Source organism: Erythranthe guttata, chromosome 2 (assembly GCF_056151865.1).
Source record: "Erythranthe guttata isolate IM_541 chromosome 2, IM_541, whole genome shotgun sequence".
NCBI classification, from domain to species: Eukaryota; Viridiplantae; Streptophyta; class Magnoliopsida; order Lamiales; family Phrymaceae; genus Erythranthe; species Erythranthe guttata.
In genome coordinates this window covers 6,409,044-6,432,898 of record NC_142534.1, presented here as the reverse complement: position 1 = coordinate 6,432,898, position 23,855 = coordinate 6,409,044, and the positions used below count along the sequence as shown (strand labels likewise).

At 29.0% G+C, this 23,855-nt stretch overlaps 2 protein-coding genes and 1 long non-coding RNA gene across 3 annotated transcripts; 2 read left to right on the top strand and 1 right to left on the bottom strand.

Annotated features, from left to right (window-relative positions):
* Positions 1–14,012: 14,012 nt before the first annotated feature.
* On the top strand, positions 14,013–14,766 carry LOC105977107 (plant/protein (Protein of unknown function, DUF538)). Its single transcript, XM_013002381.2, has one exon. The coding sequence runs from the start codon at positions 14,092–14,094 to the stop codon at positions 14,608–14,610; it is 519 nt and encodes a 172-aa protein (XP_012857835.2). The 5' UTR covers positions 14,013–14,091; the 3' UTR covers positions 14,611–14,766.
* Positions 14,767–15,399: 633 nt separating this feature from the next.
* Positions 15,400–17,466, bottom strand: LOC148772207 (uncharacterized). Its single transcript, XR_016034760.1, has 2 exons — positions 16,858–17,466; positions 15,400–15,990 (listed from the first exon to the last, which is right to left on the bottom strand). It is a non-coding gene; the product is annotated as an uncharacterized LOC148772207 (long non-coding RNA).
* A 4,289-nt stretch (positions 17,467–21,755) lies between these two features.
* On the top strand, positions 21,756–22,136 carry LOC105954745 (uncharacterized). The gene has a single exon (XM_088814930.1). The coding sequence runs from the start codon at positions 21,756–21,758 to the stop codon at positions 22,134–22,136; it is 381 nt and encodes a 126-aa protein (XP_088671056.1).
* Positions 22,137–23,855: the final 1,719 nt, after the last annotated feature.

The window sequence follows — 23,855 nt, the reverse complement described above, 5'->3', positions numbered from 1 at the left end:
GTACCTAGCATTTACCACGGTAAAGGTCAAGCGTTCGAGTCCCCCCCTCCCCTACTTCCCCCTGTAGTGGACTTGAATTTACTCAAAAATAAAAAATAAAAAAAATCATCACTGATATTAATAATAATACCATTAATACTAATACTAATATTAAAACTAATGTTCATGCTAATACGCCAAGACAAATATGAATTCGAATACTAATAATGATAATAATAATGATAAGAATACTGATATTGATATTGATACTGATACTAATACACATACTAATACTATTATTAATACTAATACCAATACTCATACAAATATTGATACTGATACTCATACTCATACTCATATTGATGTTGTTATTGATAATGATACTAATACTGATAGTGATACTGATACTAATAACTAATACTGATACTAATATTAATACTGATATTGATACTAATATTGATACTGGATTAATACTAATAATCTAATACTAATATTAATATCAACACTACTATTAATAATAATACGCCAATTATAATACGAATATTTAATGTTTAAACTAATACGCCAATACTAATACTAATATTAATACTAATACTCATACTAATACTAATATTAATACTAATACTAATACTAATACTAAGACTAATGCTAATACTAATGTTAATATGACTTCGAATACTAATAATAATACTAATAATGATAATAATAATAATAATAATAATAATAATAATAATAATAATAATAATAATAATAATAATAATAATAATAATAATAATAATGATAATAACACTGATATTGATATTGATACTGATATTGATATTGATACTGATTGTGATACTGCTACGGATATTAATATTGATCCTAATATTAATACACATTCTGATACACATACACATATTGATATTGATATTGATACTGACACTAATACTATTATTAATACTAATACCAATACTAATACCAATATTCATACCAATACTCATACAAATATTGATACATATATTGATACATATATTGATACTGATACTGATACTGATACTGATACTGATACTGATGCTGATACTGATACTCATTCATACTCATACTCATACTAGCTCATACTCATAATGATACTGATGTGATTGATAATGATACTAATATTGATAGTGATACGCATACTAATACTGATATTAATACTAATACTAATACTGAAACTAATACTAATATCATACTAATGCTAATACTAATATTTATACTAATACTAATACTAATATTAATACTAAAACTAATATTAATACTAATATTAATATTAATATTAATATTAATATTAATATCTTATATATAAAAGAAAGAAACGATAGGGCAACTCTAAGAAACCCTAATGTCATATTTGTAATTTTTTTTCAATTTTTATCAAATTTTTATCTCCTTAATATTATTTTAAATATTATTTTCGAATTTTATCATATTTGTATCCCCTAAATATTATTTTAAATATTATTTTTTATTTTTATCAGATTTTTGTCTCCTAAATATTATTTTTTATTTTTATCAAATTTTTATCTCCTAAATATTATTATAAATCATATTTTTTTTTATTTTATCAAACTTATATCTCCTAACTATAATTTTAAATATAATTTTCAACTTTTTTCTGAGACACCTAACTTAATCAAACTATTAATTGGAAATGATCTTATATGCGCTAAAGATTATTTATGTAGAAACATACCTAAACATCTTTATAATACAATTCATCAGTTTGGTCAATATACGTTTGAAGCAATCAAGGAAACCTATATGGTTCAATATAATACCGAGGAGTGGTATGAATGTGGAATTGTAGTTATTATGGAATGATTTTAATCATATTTTATCTCCTAAATATTATTCTAATTATTATTTTCATATTTTATCAACTTTTATCTCATTAACATTATTTCAAATATTATTTTCAATTTGTTATCAAATTTTTATCTCCTAACTATTATTTTAAATTTTATTTTCGATTTTTATCAGATTTTTATTTCCTAAATATTATTTTTTGATTTTTTTATCAAATTTTTATCTCCTAAATATTATTTTAAATATTATTATCGATTTTCATCAAATTCTCCTAGATATTATTCATAATAATCTGATTTTCGATTTGTACAGAAAAGGGTAAATAAATCTGATTTTCATCCCTAGCGGATCTTATGACATCGTTTTACAGAATGTCTGCAACATTTGAATTTTATTTCTTCCCTACCTAAGGCTTCTTCTTTTGGTAACCCGAGTTTAGATTTTGTTTCTTATCTTCTTCTTCATCGTATTGACTGTGTGCCAATTAGTTTACATCTTTTTCCATCATGGCTTATAGGTAATTTGAATATGTTAAATTATGTGTTTCATTAATTTATACCAAAGTTTTCAAATTTTATGTATAACAATTATTTCATTTTATATGTTATTGGACATGTTATTAAAAGAGATGATTTGACAAAATTAACCAAATGCAATTTGTTGTCCCGTGCATCGCACGGGTACAATTACTAGTTGATATTAATACTAATACTAATACTAATACTAATACTAATATTAATATTGATACTAATACTGATATTAATATTAATACTAATATTAATACTAATACTAATACTAATACATACTAATACTAATACTGATGCTCATAGTGATACTAATATTGATGCTCATACTCATACTAATACTAATACCAATACTAATACTAATACTAATACTAATACTAATACTAATACTAATACTAATACTAATACTAATACTAATACTAATACTAATACTAATACTAATACTAATACTAATATTAATATTGATACTGATACTGATATTGATATTGATACTGATATTGATACTATTAATGTTACTGATACTGATATTATACTGATACTTATACTGATATTGATACTAATACTGATACTGATACTGGTATTTATACCCATACTTATAATCATACCCATACTCATATGAACCCATACTCATACTCATACTCATACTCATACTCATATTCATACTCATACTAATACTCATACTCATAGTGATATTGATACTTTTATTAATACTAATACTATTATTGATATTGATATAATAATACTAATACTAATACTGATACTGATACTGATACTCATACGTAAGTAATGTTGACATAATTATAAATTAAACGTTTAAATTTAATATTTTTGCCGCATAATGAAATTAGTGATTATTTGTTTACTGTTAGTTGAAAAAAAATATTATTATTTGAAACAAATTAAAAGAAGATACATAAAACATGTGTCAAATGTATGTACTACTACTTGTCAAAAATATAGTTTCCATTTAAACTTAATATAGAATCATATCAATTAATATTCATTATTAATTTATTTTTGTCTCTAATTATTATTCTCAGTATATGATAAACAATAAAAATAAGTTTACGATTTATATACTTAAACATAAATGAAATAGCAAAAGGAAAAGAAAAAAGAAGATTGACACATGTAATACAAAGTAAATAGCAAATTATGAAACAAAAATCTGGAAATACAACTATCAATATATAATGGTTATCGAGAAAATATGTGGGTATCTTTAAATATTTTATTTGATCTAGAAAAAATATGTCGGTATCATCTATATGTAACATTTATATTGACCATTTAATATAGCAGATTACACACACACACACACACACACACACACACACACACACACACACACACACACACACACACACACACACTGAGTATTTAAAATAGACTAATTGATTACATAGTATAAGGTATCGTTATACGTATCCAAAAATAGTGTATAAATATTAACCAACCAAGTAAATAAATATTAATTAATATTCATATTAACTAACTAATGACAGAAAAAATCAATGCCAATGTGATTTATAATTCTTGTTTTATACAAAAAGTAATGGCAAAGAATAATTTTATTATGACTTTTGTAGATAACTGGATTAATTTCGAAGAATATATTGCGGTCTGCGGTAAAAGTTAATAGGCAATATATATTGTTAGATCTTGAATCCTTGTACATGTCAGATAATAAGTCCTCGTTATGAGTAGTATTACACGTTAAACCGTATGGCTCGATTATGCTATATCAATCAACCAATAAACACTGCACTAAATAAATAAACAAACAATTACAATGATACCATTAAACAATATGGGAGAATGAGACATAAATATATAAAACACGAGAACAAAAAATATTCGATAAGCATAAAACACATAAACATACATTTGTAACATCAATCCACTCGTCCATAGTTCTTTATATCTGCATCAGTATAAGACCGGGTAAAAATGAACATAAATATAAAGAACGAAAATAAAAGGACAAAATGAAAGAGAAAAAAAAAAATATAAACTGAGTCGTGATGTGAATGAATTCGCATGGTGTGGATGAATGAGGTAGTATGAGGGTTTTATAGGTGTATTTAGGGACAAAAAAAAATTATTTTTTAAAGATGGCAAAACAAATCGTTAATATTAATCGAACATAACATTCCTGGTATTTTATATAACATCTTTAATTCAACGGCTGAAAAAATGAAGGAAACAACAAAGTAAATAGGAAAATCGTTACAATATAGCAAATGACTAATCTATTACAATAAATGAAAAAACAAATAAGCATAATTGTACCCAATCATATGGTGCTAAAATAAGAAAACAATTGCATGTTAATAATAAAAAGGAAAAAAACGTTAATTTATTATTATTATTATTATTATTATTATTATTATTATTATTATTATTATTATTATTATTATTATTATTATTATTATTATTATTATTATTATTATTATTATTATTATTATTATTGTTATTATTATTATTATTTCTTTTTTCGAGAAGATAAAGGAAAACTAATTAAAAAATAAGAGAAATGGGGCTTGAGAGAACGGAACTGAAAAAAAAGAATGAGAAAAAATAGAAGAAATTAGAGAGAAGATATGGCAATGAAAAAATTGAAACATAAGGGAAAATAGTATATAAGATGTTAGACGTTGTGTAACACATCCGGTAGTTTTAAAACATTGATCTATATAAAAAATCAATCATTAAGCATACATATACATGAGTGTTATATTATGTGTAGATTAATAATTAAGATCGCTCGGTATATTTTAGCGGATGTACCATCTATAAAATCGAAAAAATAGAGAATATAGAAAAAAAATGAAGAAATATGGAAGCATGACGACATAATATAAATAATTTAGTTCCAGTAAGAGGTAGAACAGAGAATTTGAGAATCCATTATGTATGACAGTATGGTATAACATAATTTTGAAAGCTACATACAAATTCTTACTAATAAAAACATGTAAAAATAATTTAAGATGAGTCGTTGTTATGAAAAACAACATAGCCAAAAGAAATACTAATATTAAAGTTACATCATGAAGATTGAATGAAATCAAGAAAAACGATTATTGATTAATTTTCCTCTATAACTTAGTAGATAAGGTTTGGACAGTTAACAGTCTAGCCTCTTAAAAGAATGGATATAATTTTGGCAACAATCACCATGGTTTATGATACCGAATCTTCCACTAAAATTTAACAAAAATAATTATTTGATGTAACCATATATTAAGATGGATTTAGTTATATGTTAACATAAAAGATATAAAATATCGAATTAATTTGAAAAAAAATCAATATTCAATGATAAGATGTAAACATATGTATTAAAGACAACAATTGTTATAATAATAATGTACAGCCAAATGGAATAATATATGATTAGAAAAGTAAAAAATATACATAATAACCTAATGAAAATCAAAATAAAATGAGGAAATCATAGAATGGCGTATACCATTTGATTTATCATCCGAAATATCTTTTACAGTTACTGTAACTCATATCTGTAAAACATAAACAAAACAAAGTTAGAATGGTATGTATGCAAAAATTGAATTATTATGTGTGCATAAAACAACTAAATAAAAAATCAAACCGTAAATTAATTTGTATAGTAATCGATATGAAATAAAAAAGAAAAAAGGAAAAAAAACTAAAACCTAATTTCAACATATATTAAAAAAATGCTAGAAATAATTACTATTCAGCAGTTTTAACGAAAGGGTTACTCAAATACTACAAAGACAATTGAAAAAATAAATCAAATTAATTTTTGTTAAACATATATTAAGAAAAATGGCAAATAAATCAAATTAATTTTTTTTAAACATATATTAAGAAAAATGGCAAAGGTGAATCAACCACTGTAGTAGTAATGTGATGATGATGCAAAAAAAATTCAAATCTCATCTCGGTATTTGCAAAACTGTAAAAAGAAATGATAAAACAATAATTAAAAAGTACTGAAGCGAACTAAGACAAAGGAGTACGAAAAAAATAAGTCAACGCGAAATAAAAAATAAATTTTCACTTTTTATATCATACATTGAATTAAAATTCCCCAAGTGTGAGACGATCATATTAGTTTCTCGACCTTGATCATTTATCTGCAAGGGTGAAACATGATCAAATCTTCATCAAAATAACACCTTTTTAAAGTAAAGTACATAATACAGGAAATAACAAAGTAACGAATGTAGAATAAAGAAAAAAGAACATTACACGAATAAACAAATATAAAAACGGAACGGATACGAACAATGATGAGATTGAAGGCGTCGGATGCCCATTTTATAGCTCGAGTGGAAATTATATATAAGGAAAATAATATTATAATTAATGCAAGATTGCTGTAAAGGAAGGAAGGGGATTTGAATTTCAAAAATAGATAAATTTATTTGTTATGTTATCCCACGTATTATGTGGTTAATGGTAAATAAAAGTCAAGGATTTTCTTTAACTATACCAATATAAATAGATATAATTGTTTGATATCTTTGCTGGTAATTTAAAATAAATGAAAATGAGAAATGAGTGACCATATATATTTACTCGGAGAAAAAAAAAAGAGAGAGATAAATGGATATATGGTTTCCTTATTGGTAAGATTTGAATGATCATTTGTATAATTAAGCAGAGCTGGATTAATGGTAATACTACCTAATTTCCAAAAAAATTGTGGAATGTAAATGAAATGTACTGATGACATGTTTTTTGCTATTTTTCCCACCAATCAAATTGACAAATGGGATGAAATTCGGGATATATAACATAATAAAATTGACAAATGTCAATAAATTGATAGTGAAATTCATCTTTTATATATTATATAAATATATATCAGAAAAATGTGGGGAAAAATGGAAATAAAAAATGAAAATAAAATCAAATACAAAAGAATGATAAATCGAGTTTTATTTACAAAATAGTGAAAATAAATAAATAAATATAATACAATTTATTGAAATAAAATCATAAAAAATAACATAAAATCATAATTTTGTTAAAAATGTAAAGTTAATCAAATTTGGTGGAAGTATATATATAAATTATGGAATAAAAATGTGTAATATATTGAGCATTAAAATATATGGAAAACACAAATAAGAATCGGTTTTGTGGAGATGATAATTAAATTCAATGGAATGTATAATACAAAAGGCATGTAAACCAAAATAAAATAAAAAAATAAAATTAGGATCAAATTTGAAGATGTAAAAACTTCAACTGTCTATTCCCCTTTATATATTATATATATATATATATATATATATATATATATATATATATATATAGATAATTAATTTTAAATTGAAATCTGAAAATAAAAAAAAAATCAAAATATAATAATGTATTTCAAATTTTTTTAATTTCAGATTAAAATAATAAATTTTAATTTGAAATCTGAAAATTAAAAAAAAATCAAAATATAATAATGTATTCCGAAAAAATTCAATTTCAGATTAAAATAATCGATTTTAATTTGAAATCTGGAAATTAAAAAAATCAAAATATAATAATGTATTCATACAATCGTCGTCTTAATATAATAATGTATTTATAAAAAATAAATTTTATAAATTAATCGAGTATAATTCTTTGAACGTATAATAGAAATACGCAATTTTAAATTATTATTAACAAAAAATATTGTATATTTATTAAACAATACAATATAAAAATCAAACATTTTTGTCAATAATTTTTATTATTGAATGGATATTCGAATATTCCAAAATATCGAAAATTTAAAAAAATAAAGATACAACCGTATTCCTTTATTTTGATATTTGAATATTAAAAAAAATTCTGAAAATTATTTGAATATTCTTAAAAAATTGAGTATCATGAATTTTTCAATAAATGTATTTTGAAATACTGAAAATATAAATAAGATATTTTTTATTCCGAATTTATAAAATATTAACTTTGGAAACGATATATATACATGTGGTAATTGTTTAAGTGGGTGTATAAATTTTAAATAGGAAATAACTTAAATACATACCAAAATAAAATTGACAACTCACCAATTGAAGAATCCACATCAATTGAACTCCAACTAAACAATTTTGATAAATGACATCATCATTTGCCATATGTCAATCATTGAGGGCATAGATCCTCTTTTTATATTATATATAGATTTTACTCTCTACCACAATAATATGACTGCAAAAAAAAACAGTCAATGCCGATGTCCGACGGCGGAAAAAAGAGCTCATAAAAAATAAGTTTGAAAAAAAAAAGTCAAAATTAAATTTTTGTGGTCAAAATTGATGAAATTGGAGTGAATTAGATTTCGAGTTTAAAGGGTTAGTGACTTGGTGGTAATTTTGTCATAAATATTAAGTTTACATTTGCTTAATAATACATGTTAAAAAAATGGCTTATTAGCAAAAAGAAGTAAAATACCTAAACCTAGATTAATAAAGATGAGGTTTTTATGCATAAGTCCCCAACCAAGCATGTTTATTATTCTAGGTTTAGGGGACATATCTATTTCACAAATAAGCCCATCCCTTTAATATTTATTATAGGGTAAATTACACACACCCCCCTGAGGTAAGCTTAAATAACTGTAAGGTCCCTGTGGTATCGATAATTACACTCACCCCCCTGAAACGTAGTCAGAAACTCTAATGGGATAATGAATTGGATACGTTATTCCGTTAGGGTTCTAACGGACTATTGGTTTCAGAAAGTGGTGGAGACAACAAAGAGCTATGGGTGATTTAAGAAATTTTCGGGAATGTTCGGGAAGCCATGTCACCCCATAGCTCTTTGTTGTCTCCACCACTTTCTGAAACCAATAGTCCGTTAGAACCCTATCGGAATAACGTATCCAATTCATTATCCCATTAGAGTTTCTGACTACGTTTCAGGGGGCTAAGTGTAATTATCGATACCACAGGGACCTTACAGTAATTTAAGCTTACCTCAGGGGGTGTGTGTAATTTACCCTTTATTATAACTAAAGAAAACATTCATGTATATCCCAATATTACCCTCAACCATTTATACCCAATTCTTAATTGTAACCCCATTATTTTTCAATTTTTTCCACAAAAATCCAATTTTGACCACAAAAATTCAATTTTGACTTTTTTTTGGAGCATAATTTAATATGCTCCATTTTCATCTTTAATTTAATTTAATCTTAATTTGACCCCAATTTTCACAAATTATTCAATTTTGACCCAAAATTTTTTTTTTTCAAAATTTTTTTTTCAAAAAAAAGTTTTTTGCCGCCGGATTCCGGATTTTGACTTTTCAACTTTTTTTCTTTTTTTTTTTTTTTCTTCCGGATTTTTTCGGAAGCATATTTTAATATGCTCCAATTTCATCCTTTAACTTAATTTAATCTCAATTTGACCCCAAATTTCACAAATTATTCAATTTTGACCCAAAACTTTTTTTTTTCACAAACATTTTTTTTTCAAAATTTTTCTTTTTGCCGCCGGATTCCGGCGTTGACTTTTTTTTTTTCTCTTTCGGATTTTTTCGCCGGTTTCAATTTTGACTTTTTTTGGAGCATATTTTAATATGCTCCAATTTCATCCTTTAACTTATTTTAATCTCAATTTGACCCCAAATTTCACAAATTATTCAATTTTGACCCAAAACTTTTTTTTTTCAAAACAAAAAAAAATTTGCCGCCGGATTCTAGCGTCGATTTTTTTTTTTTTTCTTCATTTCTTCCGGATTTTTTCGCCGGTTACCGGCGGTCTCCGGCGTTGACTTTTTTATGTGTTTTTTTAAGTTTTTTTTTTTTGTTTGGTTTGTTTTGTTTTTCCACGTCCGCCGCTAAACGTTGATCGTAATTGTGTGCTGTCACTGACAGTAAATTAACGTAATTATACTGTCAATGATAGTTAATTGACGTAATTGTACTGCCGTTGACATTACATTTATGTAATTGTGCTGCCGTTGACAGTAAATTAATGTAATATTATTATTTTTTATTTTTTATTGTTTTTTTTATTTTGTTTGATTTGTTGACAAGTCAACGTAATTATATTACTGTCGTTGACAGTAAAATAACTGTAAACACAATAATATTACTGTCAACAACATCAATATTATTATTTTTTTTGGGTTTTTGTTTTGTTTGAGTTATTCACGGAGTAACGTAATAATATTACTGTCTATTATTGCAATATTACTGTAAACACAATAATATTACTGTGGTTGACGGTAATATTACTGTTGTTATAGTAATATTGGTGTCAACCACATCAATATTATTATTTTGTTTGGATTTTTTGTTTGTTTGAGTTATTCACGGATTAACGTAATAATATTACTGTCTATTATTGTAATATTATTGTGGTTGACAGTAATATTACTGTTGCTATAGTAATATTACTGTCACTCACAGTAATATTAATTCTTTTGGTTTTTTTTATTATGTTTACATTTGTTGAACGGTCAACATAGTAATATTACTTTATTACACAATAATAATGAGTTTTGGTGTGTTAATATTAATGTGCTAGAGATTAATATAGAAATATTACTGTGTTAAACTATAGTTTAGTTAATTTTACTGTGTTTAACAGTAAGATAGTTAATATTACTGTCAATCACAGCAATATTGCTGTTTAAACGGAAAAAAAAAAGTTACAGAAAAAAAAAAGAAAAAAATATATATATATATTAAAAAGTCAACGCCGGAGATCGGCGTTGACCGCCGGTCAACACCGGAATTCGGCGAAAAAATCCGGAAGAAAGAAAGAAAAAAAAGGTTGAAAAAGTCAACGCCGGAATCCGTGAAATTTGGGGTCGAAATTGAATAATTTGTGAAATTTGGGGTCAAATTGAGGTTAAATTAAGTTACGAATGAAATTGGAGCATATTAAAGTATGAGGGGTTATTTTAGTCATTTACAAAAATCTGGACCATGTGAGGACTTATTGGTAAATGAGTTTTTTGTCTTGATCTCTTTATAAATAAATACCCATTGATGGGCTTATTTGTAAAGTCCCCAATAAAGATTGCCGATCAGCGATCACCGAACTTCTCAAAAAAAATCTTAAAAAAATTAGAGTAACAACTAAATCACCCCAAATATTTAGTTCATCCTCCATTTATCGGCGCTCCAAACAAAAAGTTGTTCCCTCGTGCATCAAAGTGCATTCTAATTACACACCTTAAGGTACAAAAAAAAATTTGTTCGGCACATCTTACCCTCTTCTTGTTAAGTGTAGTTATTAATTATTAGGTAAAATGTTAAATTCTCAATTGAGTTCGGTTCAAGGCCATTTATAAGGTCAATTTTTCTCTCTCTTTTTTTTTTTTTTTTAAATAAATAATAGCCTTATATGATGCTATTTAATTGAGGGCATTTTATATCATCGATTTATGTTAGTTGGTAGTTGCTAGATTAATAATCCTACCCCTCCCCCATAAATATTATTTCAATTATTTTTTGTACTAAAAGAAATTGGTTGACTAGATTTGAGATGACTCACCTTCTCCATCACCTCCACATAAATTGGTAGTACCACTCTCCCAACTACCCAAGATAAATTACTTTTTTGGTTTTTAGTTCTCCTCCCAACAACTTCTATCCCTCCTTAAATTATCGGCTGCAGAATTTAATTCAATTTTTGTCACACTTTTATTTACTGTTTGCCCAATCTTTTTGTTCCAATAAGATCTCGTTTGGTTGTCAAGGTAATATTAAACAATCTAATAAAACAATAATATATATAGAAAGAAAGTCGACCTGACAAGTTATTGGAGATACCAAACATCAAATAAAGTCTAATTATTTAGTTAATAATGGCTAATTTCCCTGACCAGACGAGATCTAAGTATATATGTTGCCATTTTACCGTAGGTGCAACGAAATTCTTATCCTTACCCATCTGGTGAAATTAAAGTCATTAATTTTGAGTTGGTTGGCCTAGAAACCTTAGCTATTAAGTAAATTCATTGCCTATATATACATAACACCGACAAGAAAAATAGTGCTCGGACTTAATTCGAATTGAATAAGTATGAACTATCTCTGTAAAAAAGTGTAAATGAGTCGAGTTCGAGATAAACTCAATTTAATTGGAAGGTCCGGGTCGTAATCAGATATTAAATATGATATTTTTCAAAATTGTCGAGTATGATTAATTGAATAGACTCCTCAAGCAACGTCCTGATGTTTACTTTAAACACATGGAATTTTTTGGGGTAAATGAATTTGCATTGAGAACGACTCTTCCAACTCTTTCTCTAATTATTTAATTATTAATTAAATAATTTATTTATTTTATTTAAGGAATGAATACTCATCTCTATTTATAGTAGGCCATGAACTTTTGACATAATCAATTAACACTAGGTAAGTGAGAGATTCAATTAACTCTTTATATTGTAATTGATATTGAATTATTGTTTGATTGATTAAGCCTTAAAAGATGCAATTTGAATCACCAAAATATCAATATTTTACTTTAATATTCTCAAAGTACTCTCTTGAGTGCCAAATATGTAATTTGTTGTGATGTTACATTTTAGTTTCTAACACTTAAATAATAAAATTAGTTTTATTTGTAAGTATTTTACTTACAAATATAAAGAGTAAAATACCAATACCACTTAGGCTAAAACCGCATGGTAAATATGTTACTTAACATCGAAATTTCATATACAAATAAAAGGATAAATTGATAAGTGAAAATGTAGTACTACTACACAAATGAGTGATATATGACAAAATTTTTCTCATAGATAGTACTACGAGTTTCATTCGACTAATAACTTAATTAATTCTTCGTAGTGAAATTAGGCAAGAGTTTAATTCGACTAATAACTTAATCAATTCTTCGTAGTGAAATTAGGCAAGCGATACATACTGTATTTTCTGAGTGATGTATTTTGTATATTTGCCACGTGAGCTATTTCTTAAACAACTTCATTTCCTAAAACATTAATTTAATGTACTAGTTTTATTAAGCATATAATTTTCGCCACTAGTTTTGGATCAAAGTTTGAAAATTCCAAATATTGTATATACAATTCCGATTTCCTTTTTTTTTTAAAAAAAAAATTGAAAATCAATATTTCTGAAATGTGACTACTAAAAAATAATTCTATATTGAGATTCATAATCAGCAGAAATCAGAACAACACATATACCTTAATTTCATTTTCCAAACAATTAGTTCTAGTTTGATTCTCACTTGTCTACCATTTCATCAACAAGGCATCATAATAGTGCATCATACTGCATTAATATGAGTCATTGTTTATTTTAGGTTTAGCTAAAGACATTTATATTGTGTTTATCTTAAAAACTATTCTTTTATAATCTAGGTTCATTTTTTTTAAGTGGAATATAAATTTATCTTTCTCTACGTTACTACAATATTTCTTTTTTATTTGAAAAACATTTCAAGTTAATTTGAATAAATAAATAATGTAAATTGATTTAAAAAAAAAATAATAAACCATTTCCATGTTTCAAATGGAAGCAAAAGCATTTATATGGGGAGACACTAAAATATTGCAACAAACACAAAAAAATGAGTATTCCGTGTCTCAATTTAATGCTATTTTGTTGGAACTTGCCCAAAAATACTAAACCACAAAAGGGCAAGTTCGTAATAAACACCAAACTCAAAGGGCATATCCCCAAACCTCTACCTATATATTAATCACCACCTCCATCACCTCCTTCCCCACATCTCTCTTACATCCAAAAAAAAAACACAGTTCACAAACCTTAAAAAAAAAAAAGAAAAAAAAGATGTCTGCAATAACAGATGAGATAAGAGCGAGTGCTTCAGAAATGTACCACGGCGATGAAATCTGCCAAGAGAAATCGAAGTGGCTGCTCACGGAAATGGGTCTGCCGAACGGGCTTCTGCCATTGAAGGATATCGAGGAGTGCGGCTACGTCAAGGAAACCGGGTTCGTTTGGCTCAAGCAGAAGAAGAAGTGCGACCACAGGTTCGTTAAGATCAACCGCCCGGTTCAGTACGCCACCGAGGTCACCGCCTACGTCGAGCCGAACCGGATCAAGAAGCTAACCGGCGTCAAGACCAAGGAGCTCCTCCTGTGGGTCACTCTCTCCGATATCTCCGTCGACGATCCGCCCACCGGAAAGATCACCTTCAAGACTCCGACCGGGCTTTTCCGGACTTTTCCGGTGGAGGCCTTCCAGCTTGAGGAGGAGCCGGCGAAGGTGGAGGCGGCGGCGCCGCCCGCGGCGGTCAAGGAGGAGGTTAAGGTCGGTGCGGCCGCTGTTGAGGTGAAGGAGGTGTAGGGTAATTAAATGCTGGATTATTATTATTAATTATTATTATTATTATATAATCACAAAAGAATGGGATTAATTTGGTAATCACTTGTGATTATCTAATTAGTCTATCTATGTTATCTTTTATTAATCCTTTGTTTAATTTTATTTTTCTATCTTAAAGTATGGTATCGATTAAGTTTCATTTTATGAATTTCCAAATGTTTGTCAAGACTATAACAATATAATTAGGGTCCATTTGATATACACTCTTAATATGAAAAATATATACGGATAGATCCACCCCTAAAATTCTTTCTTTGAGATAACCCCTGGAGAGGCAAAAGTACTATGGTGCCCTTATATCTAATTTTTGTTCAACTGCACTCAGCATTTTTGCTAACTGCATTCAGCATTATGGTCAACTGCAATTAGCATTCAGACCTGCATTTATCACATTCTCAGATTTTTTTAATAAAAAAATATAAATGTTTATTTTATTATTATTTTTATATATACCTGTGTTGTATTTTTTATTTTTTTATTTTTTTATTTTTTTTTATTTTTTTAATTTTTTAAAATTGATTAATTTTTTGTAATTTTTAATTTTAATATTTTTTTAAAAATTTTTAATTTTAATATTTTTTAAAAATTTTAAATTTTAATATTTTTTTAAAAATTTTAAATTTTTAAATTTTAAATTTTTAATCTTGTTTCAATTTTTTGATAAATTTACTGTATTGAAATTGAGTAGACATGACTCTTGTATATATATTACATATGATTATATAAAAAAAACTTCATCTACACCAAAAGTAAAAATTCACAATTTAATCTTGATATTATAAATCAATTAATACCCAACAAAAAATTGGAAAAACACAATCATCAACATCACTGTACATCAGAAAAAACACATAACTTATATAGCTTATATATAACAATATATTACTACGAGTTACTACACGTGACTATATATGACTACACATGACTATATATGACTACATGTATATGACTACACGTGACTATATATGACTACACATGACTATATATGACTACACATGTATATGACTACACGTGACTATATATGACTACACATGACTATATATGACTACATGTATATGACTACACGTGACTATATATGACTACATGTCTATGACTATACGTGACTATATATGACTACATGTATATGACTACACGTGACTATATATGACTACTATGTGACTATATATGACTACATGTATATGACCACATGTGACTTATAGTCAGATATAGTGTAGTTTGTATTTATAGCTTCAAATCCTACTTTTCAACACAACAACAATTTCAATCTATCGATTGCAAAAGAACTGCACCATGTCCTCTCGGCAAAAACTTATTGCATAGAAGTTGTTCGAACACCAAGACCTGTGACAAAAAAATCAAGTTCACCTTAAAAATTGAAGTTATAAATCAACTCATAACAACAAAATACGGATTGAAAAAACACAATCACATGCACATGTTACTACATATTACTATATATTCCATTTTAGAGGGATGGGGCAATTTGTTCCAAGCACCCCATCTTAAATTAACTCCTCCACTGTTGTATTTCATACATAATTCACCTCAAAACCAAATCCAATATCTTTCTCACCATTTAAATAAAAAAAGAAATTTTGAAATACAATTAACGGAAATGATTTAAAAATTAACGGAAAATTATTAAGACATTATCAGATGCTAATCAATTTTGTTGACTAATCACATTCCTATACAGATGGCCTCCCAAAGCCATAATTGACTTTGTCAAAAAAATCAAAATTACCAATCTCAAAGTTAGTATCTGTATAAAAGTATTTTTTTTGATTTGCCTGCTCAAACTGAAGGCAAGAGCAAAACTGCCAGGGGTTTCGTAAACGACGTCGTCGAGTTTTGTGCAATCTAAATCTAAGAATTGCTGGGATTAATATATGTGAACCACCGGAAAAAAAGTTTTTCCGTTTCAGAATCCAAATTTAATTGTGAGATAAAGGATATTAATTAATACAAAATTATACATTTTCCTAGTAAAAACTTACCTTTCGAATTGCTTTTGTTCGGCTTCCGATGACCCAATATTTTGAACTAAACCCAAATTTGAGAAGTCACAAATCCGCACAAATCAAAAACAGAATCAAGTTCGATAAATCCTAACTTCACCAATAACCAAAACAAAAACAAAAAAACACACACAAACACATAGTGAACTGATGAAAATTGAAAAATTGAAAAAATGAAGAAATAATTCACTTATTGAGGAACACCAGGAGGAGAAGCAGTGGTGTAAGAGATATCCAATTCGAAGTTGGTGAAGGGATCCGAGCCAAAACACACACCCAGTAGCAAACCAACGCAAATCAAATACAGCTGACGAAAAACCTCCATTAACGAATTGAGCACATTAATTAAAAATTAACAAAAAAACAAATCAGTGTGTTTTTTATCAAGACGGTGGCGGAGCTGCGGCGCAAGACGAACGGCGGTGGCGGAGCAGCGGCGGACGTCGGTGGCAAAGCAGCGGCGCAAGACGGTGGCGGAGCGGCGGTGGGCATCAGTGGCGAGCGGCGCAGGCGGTGGGGGAGCAGATCTGGCTGCAGAGGGTTTGTCGAGAGAGAGAGTTAGAGAGAGAGATGAAGAGAGAAGGGGGCCGAAGTTGTAACGGGTAGGCTGATACGTGTGGAAGGCTGGGGCTAGGGTTTTAATTAAAATTAAAAGGGTAAAACAGGTACTTCAAGTTGTATAGAGGGGTCTCACTAATTAAGTTCAGAATTTAGGTTTTTAACTAGGGGAGAAATATTTATTGGGCCTCCTCATATATATTTTGAAAACTAGGGGGTTATCACTCATTTCCCCATATAATTAATCTCTCTTCGCTTTTTTAATAGAATTACATTCTTAATAAAATTGAATAATCTTCTAATTAATCTTGTTATGGCAACTAAATGAGTTTCATATGATTAAAAATTCTGAATTGCAATTTGACTTTTAATTTGAAGTTTGACTCTTGATTTAAAGTTATCAAATATCGAGAATCATGATTGTTTTTCTTCACTAAAATGTTCGAAGACTTGTCATTATCAAAAAAAAAAAAAAAAAAAGAGACTAGGGTAAATACAGCCACCACTCGATAGAAGGGTTGGTACCTGAATTATTTAATGGTTAATTGCTACATGTGAAAGAAGAAAAAATTAATAATGGAGAAGTTCTGCAATGGCGAAGTCGATTAAGGGGATAATTGGAGAAGAATGAACTAATTGAAGAACTAAAATTTCAATTGCCTAAATTAAAATGACTTTATTAATTTAATTTTATTGCTATAATCATAATTTTATAATTAACTAATTAAATCGTTTAGTGCTACATGTCAAAATCTTAAATAAACAGATAAAATTCATAGTGTAGCATAAAATAGACCCAGATGTCTGTAGAATAAAAGTTTATGATGGTTATGATGATAAATAGTTAGATCACCTTGAATAGTGGAACAACACTGAGTTGAGAGAGCAAATTAAAGTGGATCACTAGGTCACGAGTTGGGTGGTCCTGAGGTTCCTGCGAATATAACACACGTGAATTAAGACGGGGTTGATCCGGCGAAAACCCCTCCGACACTCAACTCTGATTTACGGATTGTGGAGATTGTAGGGACTGTATGGAACCGTAAAGAATTTAATTTGTGTTATCTTAATTAAATGTTATATATATATAGTAAATTCAAGTCCATATTACAATGGTAAGTAGAGGAGGGGGGACTCGAATCCTAAACCTTTACCCTATTGGGAAATGCTATGTACCAACTCTCCTAACGATGGTTGGTTATATATATTTTTACTTTATATGCTATTTTTGCTAACAAAATTTTTAAAAGTAAAAATAAAAATAAAAATAAAAGTGTGGGCCCTTAACCTATAGCTCACCATCATATAAAATTAATGTTTTCTCATCGGCTATAACTTAGCGAATATTTTAAGACATGAATAATATAAAATAGGGGAAATTAGCTAGATACCTTTTATTCTAGACTTATATAGGTGAAGATCCAATTTGTTAGATGAATATAGGTGTAGCTCCCTTGACTCAAAAAATTAATATAAATTAAATAATTTTACAAGTTATTAGACATAAATACCCTTAAATTATTAATTGTTTTATATGGAATTAGTTTTTTGGGATAATTAGTAAAAACCCCCCAATTCATTTACTTATATTAAGGTGGATATAGCCTCATTTTCATTATTAGTGAGAACCCCCTTAATTATTTTATTAAATTAATATTAATACAATTATTAAGTGTTATACCTATATTATCCTTAATTTTCCAACTCTTATATTTACAAACCCTAGTCATAGTTGCAGCAACAAACTGCCGTTCTCAAATCCCACAAACCGCCGTTCTCAAATCTCCATCATCTTTTCTCTTCTTTTCTGGAACCGAAACTCACTCGGCTCGATGGCGGCAGCGGTGAAGATGACGAAGGTGGCGCTACATCTCAACTATGACAAGGAAGACCCCTTTCTCTTCTTTCTCGAATTGGGAATCTGACGGATGTGGGGCAAGGAGAGGACGAAGCCGGCTCCAGATCTCGACAACTACAAGGCAACGCCGCCGAATTTAGGACGGACGGCGGCCTTCCGGTCTCCCCCCCTTCCGTTCTGAGGGATGAGCAGATCTGCTGGTATTTTTTTTTTTCTTTTTTTATTCTTTCGATTTTTGGAAGCATCCTGGAATCCTCGTCGGAAGACCGCCTCCACCACCGCTGTAATGGAATAGATTGACCTCGAGGAGGAGGTATTGTTTGGGAGGCTGGTTTGTTGAAATTATGTTCGTGTTACTCAAAAAGATATAGTTGTTTTCGTTACGGACTTACGGTTGTAGTTGGTTTCAATAATAGTCGTTTTTGTTGGAATTTGGGTGTGTTTTTTTGCTTTTGCTTTTGCTTTTGTGGATTTCAATAATTTGTAGTTGATTCAATATAGTTGTTTTCGTATAGCAATATAGTTGTTTTTGCACAACAATATTATTGTTTTCATTACTTTTTAGTTTGTTTGAATAAATCGTTCATTTAACAAATAGTTGTTTTGGAGATCATGTTTTAATCAAATAATTAGTTAATCTTACAATGGAAATATTATAATATATAATTAATTTAATAAATTGTGAAACTGATGTATCATTGTTTTAATACCAATTGTTTTAATAATGTCGTTTATAATAGTCGTTTTAATAATAGTCATTTTATTGGCATATAGTTGTTTTAGCTGAAAACTAAAATAATATAGAAAAGGAATATTTAAAGAAAAATATTAAAAAAAATATAAAAAAAAAAGTTTTTTTTTTTAAAAAAATATTATTTTTTAAAGAAGAAATAAATAAAAAAACGAAAATTAAAATTAAAATATAAAAAATAAAAAAACATATCAAACTAGTGGATAATGAGTAGTGAATAGTGGGAGGGTAAATTTGAGAATACAAAAAGAATGGGTTTCTCACTAATAAAGGAAAATGAGCTGGACCTATCCTTATTAAAATAATGTTAGAGGGGGTTCTCACTAATAGTCCATAGTTTTTTACGCAAAGAAGTGAGAAAACAAATCCCACATATCACACTATCTTCCTTCCATAAATTTCTTTCTCTCTCTCCTCCCTTCTCTCTTCTCTTCTCACGTATCTCTCTCTCTCTCTCTCTCTCTCTCTCTCTCTCTCTCTCTCTTCTCTCTCTCTCTCTCTCTCTCTCTCTCTCTCTCTCTCTCTCTCTCTCTCATCGTCTCACATATTTTTTCTTCTCTCCCTCCTTTCTCTTTTCACGATTTTTTTTCCTCTCTTCTTTCTCCTCTCTACTCTTTCACGTTCTCTCTCTCCCTCCTTATACTCTCTTTGATTTTTCCGATGGAATACATAGCGAAACAAAAGAGAGTTTCTTTACATTATGAGATTATATGTTGGTGAAAGAGTTAATAGCCGACAACAAACAACTCATTGCTTACAAAAAGTTAGCTCTTTACTTCTCCCTCTCTGTATTTATTTGTAGTGATTTTATAATTTTTGTTTGTGTTTTCTAATTGATTTTTCTCCAGCAAAAAAAAAAAAAAAAATTTGCAATGGCAAAATAAATTTGAAGCATATAACAGAAAACTGCAAATTGCAATCCATAACAGTTGATTTTTTGCAAACTGCAAATCGCAATTTTAGACATTGGAAGATTTTGTTGTTGTTTTTTACATTTGTATTATGTTTATTATTTTTATTAATGTTGTTGTTGCGTTTGAATTTAGATGGTTTGGATCATATTTTCAGTGTGGTGTTCGCAATTAGATGAAGTAGTTTGTTGTTTGCATTTGGTCGATTCATAGGTAGTCTACTGTTTGCACATAAATAATGCAAATTATATTTTTCTGTTTGTTGTTTGCAATTTGGTGAAATCATTGTGGAAGTTTTTTTGAGAGTCTGCGTTTTTCAGCAAATAATTTCTTTTACGACGTGATGTTGTCCTTTTATTTAAAATTGAGAGCAAGATTTTTTGGGGAATTTGATTTGATAGAGAGATATTTGGGGGATTTAATTTGATAGATATATTTTGGGGTGGTTCGATTTGGATTAGTTAAGGGTATTTTTGCCATGATAAATACAATTAATTTATTAAAAAATAGGATTTTTGACTAGGATTTATTCCCATAAAATTTAACATAGAGGGACCTATAGCAAATTGCCCCTATAAAATATCCACTTACAACTTGTGGACTAAGTCTAACTACTTGTGGACCAAGTTTAAAAACTTGTGGGTAAAGACTCTACTAGAAACGTGTCTTGTTTTCTATTGTTGCTAGCATGACAATGCTTGTAGTAATTCTTGTATAAATAGATGTTTGAGTTTTCAATAATAAAATCATCAACTTTCTTCATCATCTCTCAAAAGCTCACAATACTACTCAATATTAATATTATAATATAAGTGTACTTTACAGTTTGATATAATCAGTATTACGCACTACAGTTTACTTCATATACATATATATATACATATTTATTATTGTATTATATTTCATATTTCATAACACGTTATCAGCACGAGCTTTCGCTCTACAAAATTATAGGTTTGTAAATTTAAATTTCTTTATGTTGTACTATTTTCTACTTATTTTATTTTACGATGGCCGGAATCGAAAAACAAAAATTTCAAATCATTGATGTTACCGGCAGTAACTTTTTATCCTGGTGCTTAGATATCAAATTACACCTCCAAGGGCTAGATCTTGTAAAAGCCTTGGATTGTGTAGATATCAAGGAGGCAAACAGGAAAGATGAGGCAAATGCTATGATTTTTATCCGCCATCATCTTTCCGAGGATTTGAAAGACGAATATGTACAACTTGAAAGGCCATCAGAAATATGGCAAAAACTCAAAGAAAGGTTTTATCACACAAAAACCGTGATTCTCCCACAGGCCCAATATAATTGGCTGCACCTAAGGCTGCAGGACTTCAAATCAGTTGCCGACTATAATTCGGCACTGTTTAAACTTGAGTCCTGATTAGCCTTGTGTGGAGTTAAAATATCCGAATATGATAAATTGGAAAAAACTTTTTGCACTATGCATGCCTCGAACTTTGTGCTCCAACAGCAATATAGGCAGCGCCAGTTTAAAACATATTCGAAGTTGATCTCTGTACTCCTCACAGCAGAAAAAACAAATGAACGGCTGTTGAAAAATCATGATTTGCGACCATGTGGGTCCCAAGCTGTGCCTGAAGCACATGCTAATCAAAATAGAAATATGGGCCGATTTAGAAGTCGTGGGCGTAGATTCTAGCGTGGTGCGCGCAGAGGCGGTGGACGTGGTCCCCCTCAAAATGCCCGAAATAATGACCGAGGTGGATATGAATATCCCTGTCGAAATAATAATACGGTCTGGCAGATACAACCATTTCAGGCAAAACGCAATAAAGGCGAAATGCCCGCGGAAAAAATTCCAGAAAATATGTGTATTAGATGTGGAATGACTGGACACTGGGCCAAAGTTTGCAGAACTGCCCAACATCTAGTAAATCTTTACCAGGATTCAAAAGGAAACAAAGGAAAAAATGTCCAGGAACATGTCCTAAGGTAGAAATGCCACTTGTTGTTCTTGAAGCCAGCACATCTCGGAGCATGCTTGATCAAGATCTTGCTCAAGATAGAGCCTCTCTTGAGTTATCAGATTTCTTTACAGATCTTGATCCTCTTGTGTAAATTGCCAAATGAGCATCTCTTTTGAGTTATTTTGTACTCACTGTGTATACTTTGTATATCTCTCTCTCGAATGATGTAGTACCCGAGATTGAGCTATTTTTCCTTTTGATGTATCCATGTACATATCTCCCTTGGGAGTTGTTCCCAAGGTCGAGCTGATATTTTGATTATGTATAAAACTATGAGTTTGTTATCATTTGTGAACTATACTACGATTCAATATTAGTTTTATGTTATTTAATTCAGGCAAACATGGAGAACATCGACAAAAGAGAAAATTGCCTACTCGATAGTGCAACTACACACCCAATATTCAATAACAAAATATATTTCTCGAGTGTGACTTTGTGCAAGGCACAATTTAAAACCATAGCAGGTTCCGCGGAAATAATAGATGGCTCCTGGAACGCAATAATTGTGTTGCCTAATGGTACCACTCTGCATATTGAAAATGCATTGATATCCGGTAGATCAAATAAGAATGTACTGAGTTTTAAAGATGTGAGACGTAATGGATATCATTTAGAGACACTAGTCGAAAATACTGTGGAGTGTCTATGCGTCACATCATATGTTATGGACAAAAGAATTGTTCATGAAAAACTCGAAGCGACAGCTTCTGGAGTGTATTGTTTCCAAATTCGAGCTTTCGAATCCTATGCCACTATGCCATGGAAACTTGTTAATCCCAATATACACGGATTATGGCATGATCGGCTGGGTCACCCAGGAACAACTATGATGCGTAGGATTGCACAAGATACCAAAGGACATCCATTAAAAGATACAAAGATCTTAATGTCTAATGAATATTTTTGTGAATCATATTCACAAGGAAAGCTCATTACAAAACCTTCTATTGAAAATATAGGTTATGAATCACCGTCATTTTTACAACGCATTCATGGTGATATTTGTGGACCAATACACCCTGCAAGTGGACCATTTCGATATTTTATGGTTTTAATAGACGCATCTTGCAGATGGTCCCATGTATGCTTATTATCTACGCGAAATGTTG

What these genes read in the sequence shown, in the direction of transcription:
- LOC105977107 (XM_013002381.2), top strand. Translation starts at nt 14,092, where the DNA reads ATGTCTGCAATAACAGATGAGATAAGAGCGAGTGCTTCAGAAATGTAC.
- LOC105954745 (XM_088814930.1), top strand. Translation starts at nt 21,756, where the DNA reads ATGGCCGGAATCGAAAAACAAAAATTTCAAATCATTGATGTTACCGGC.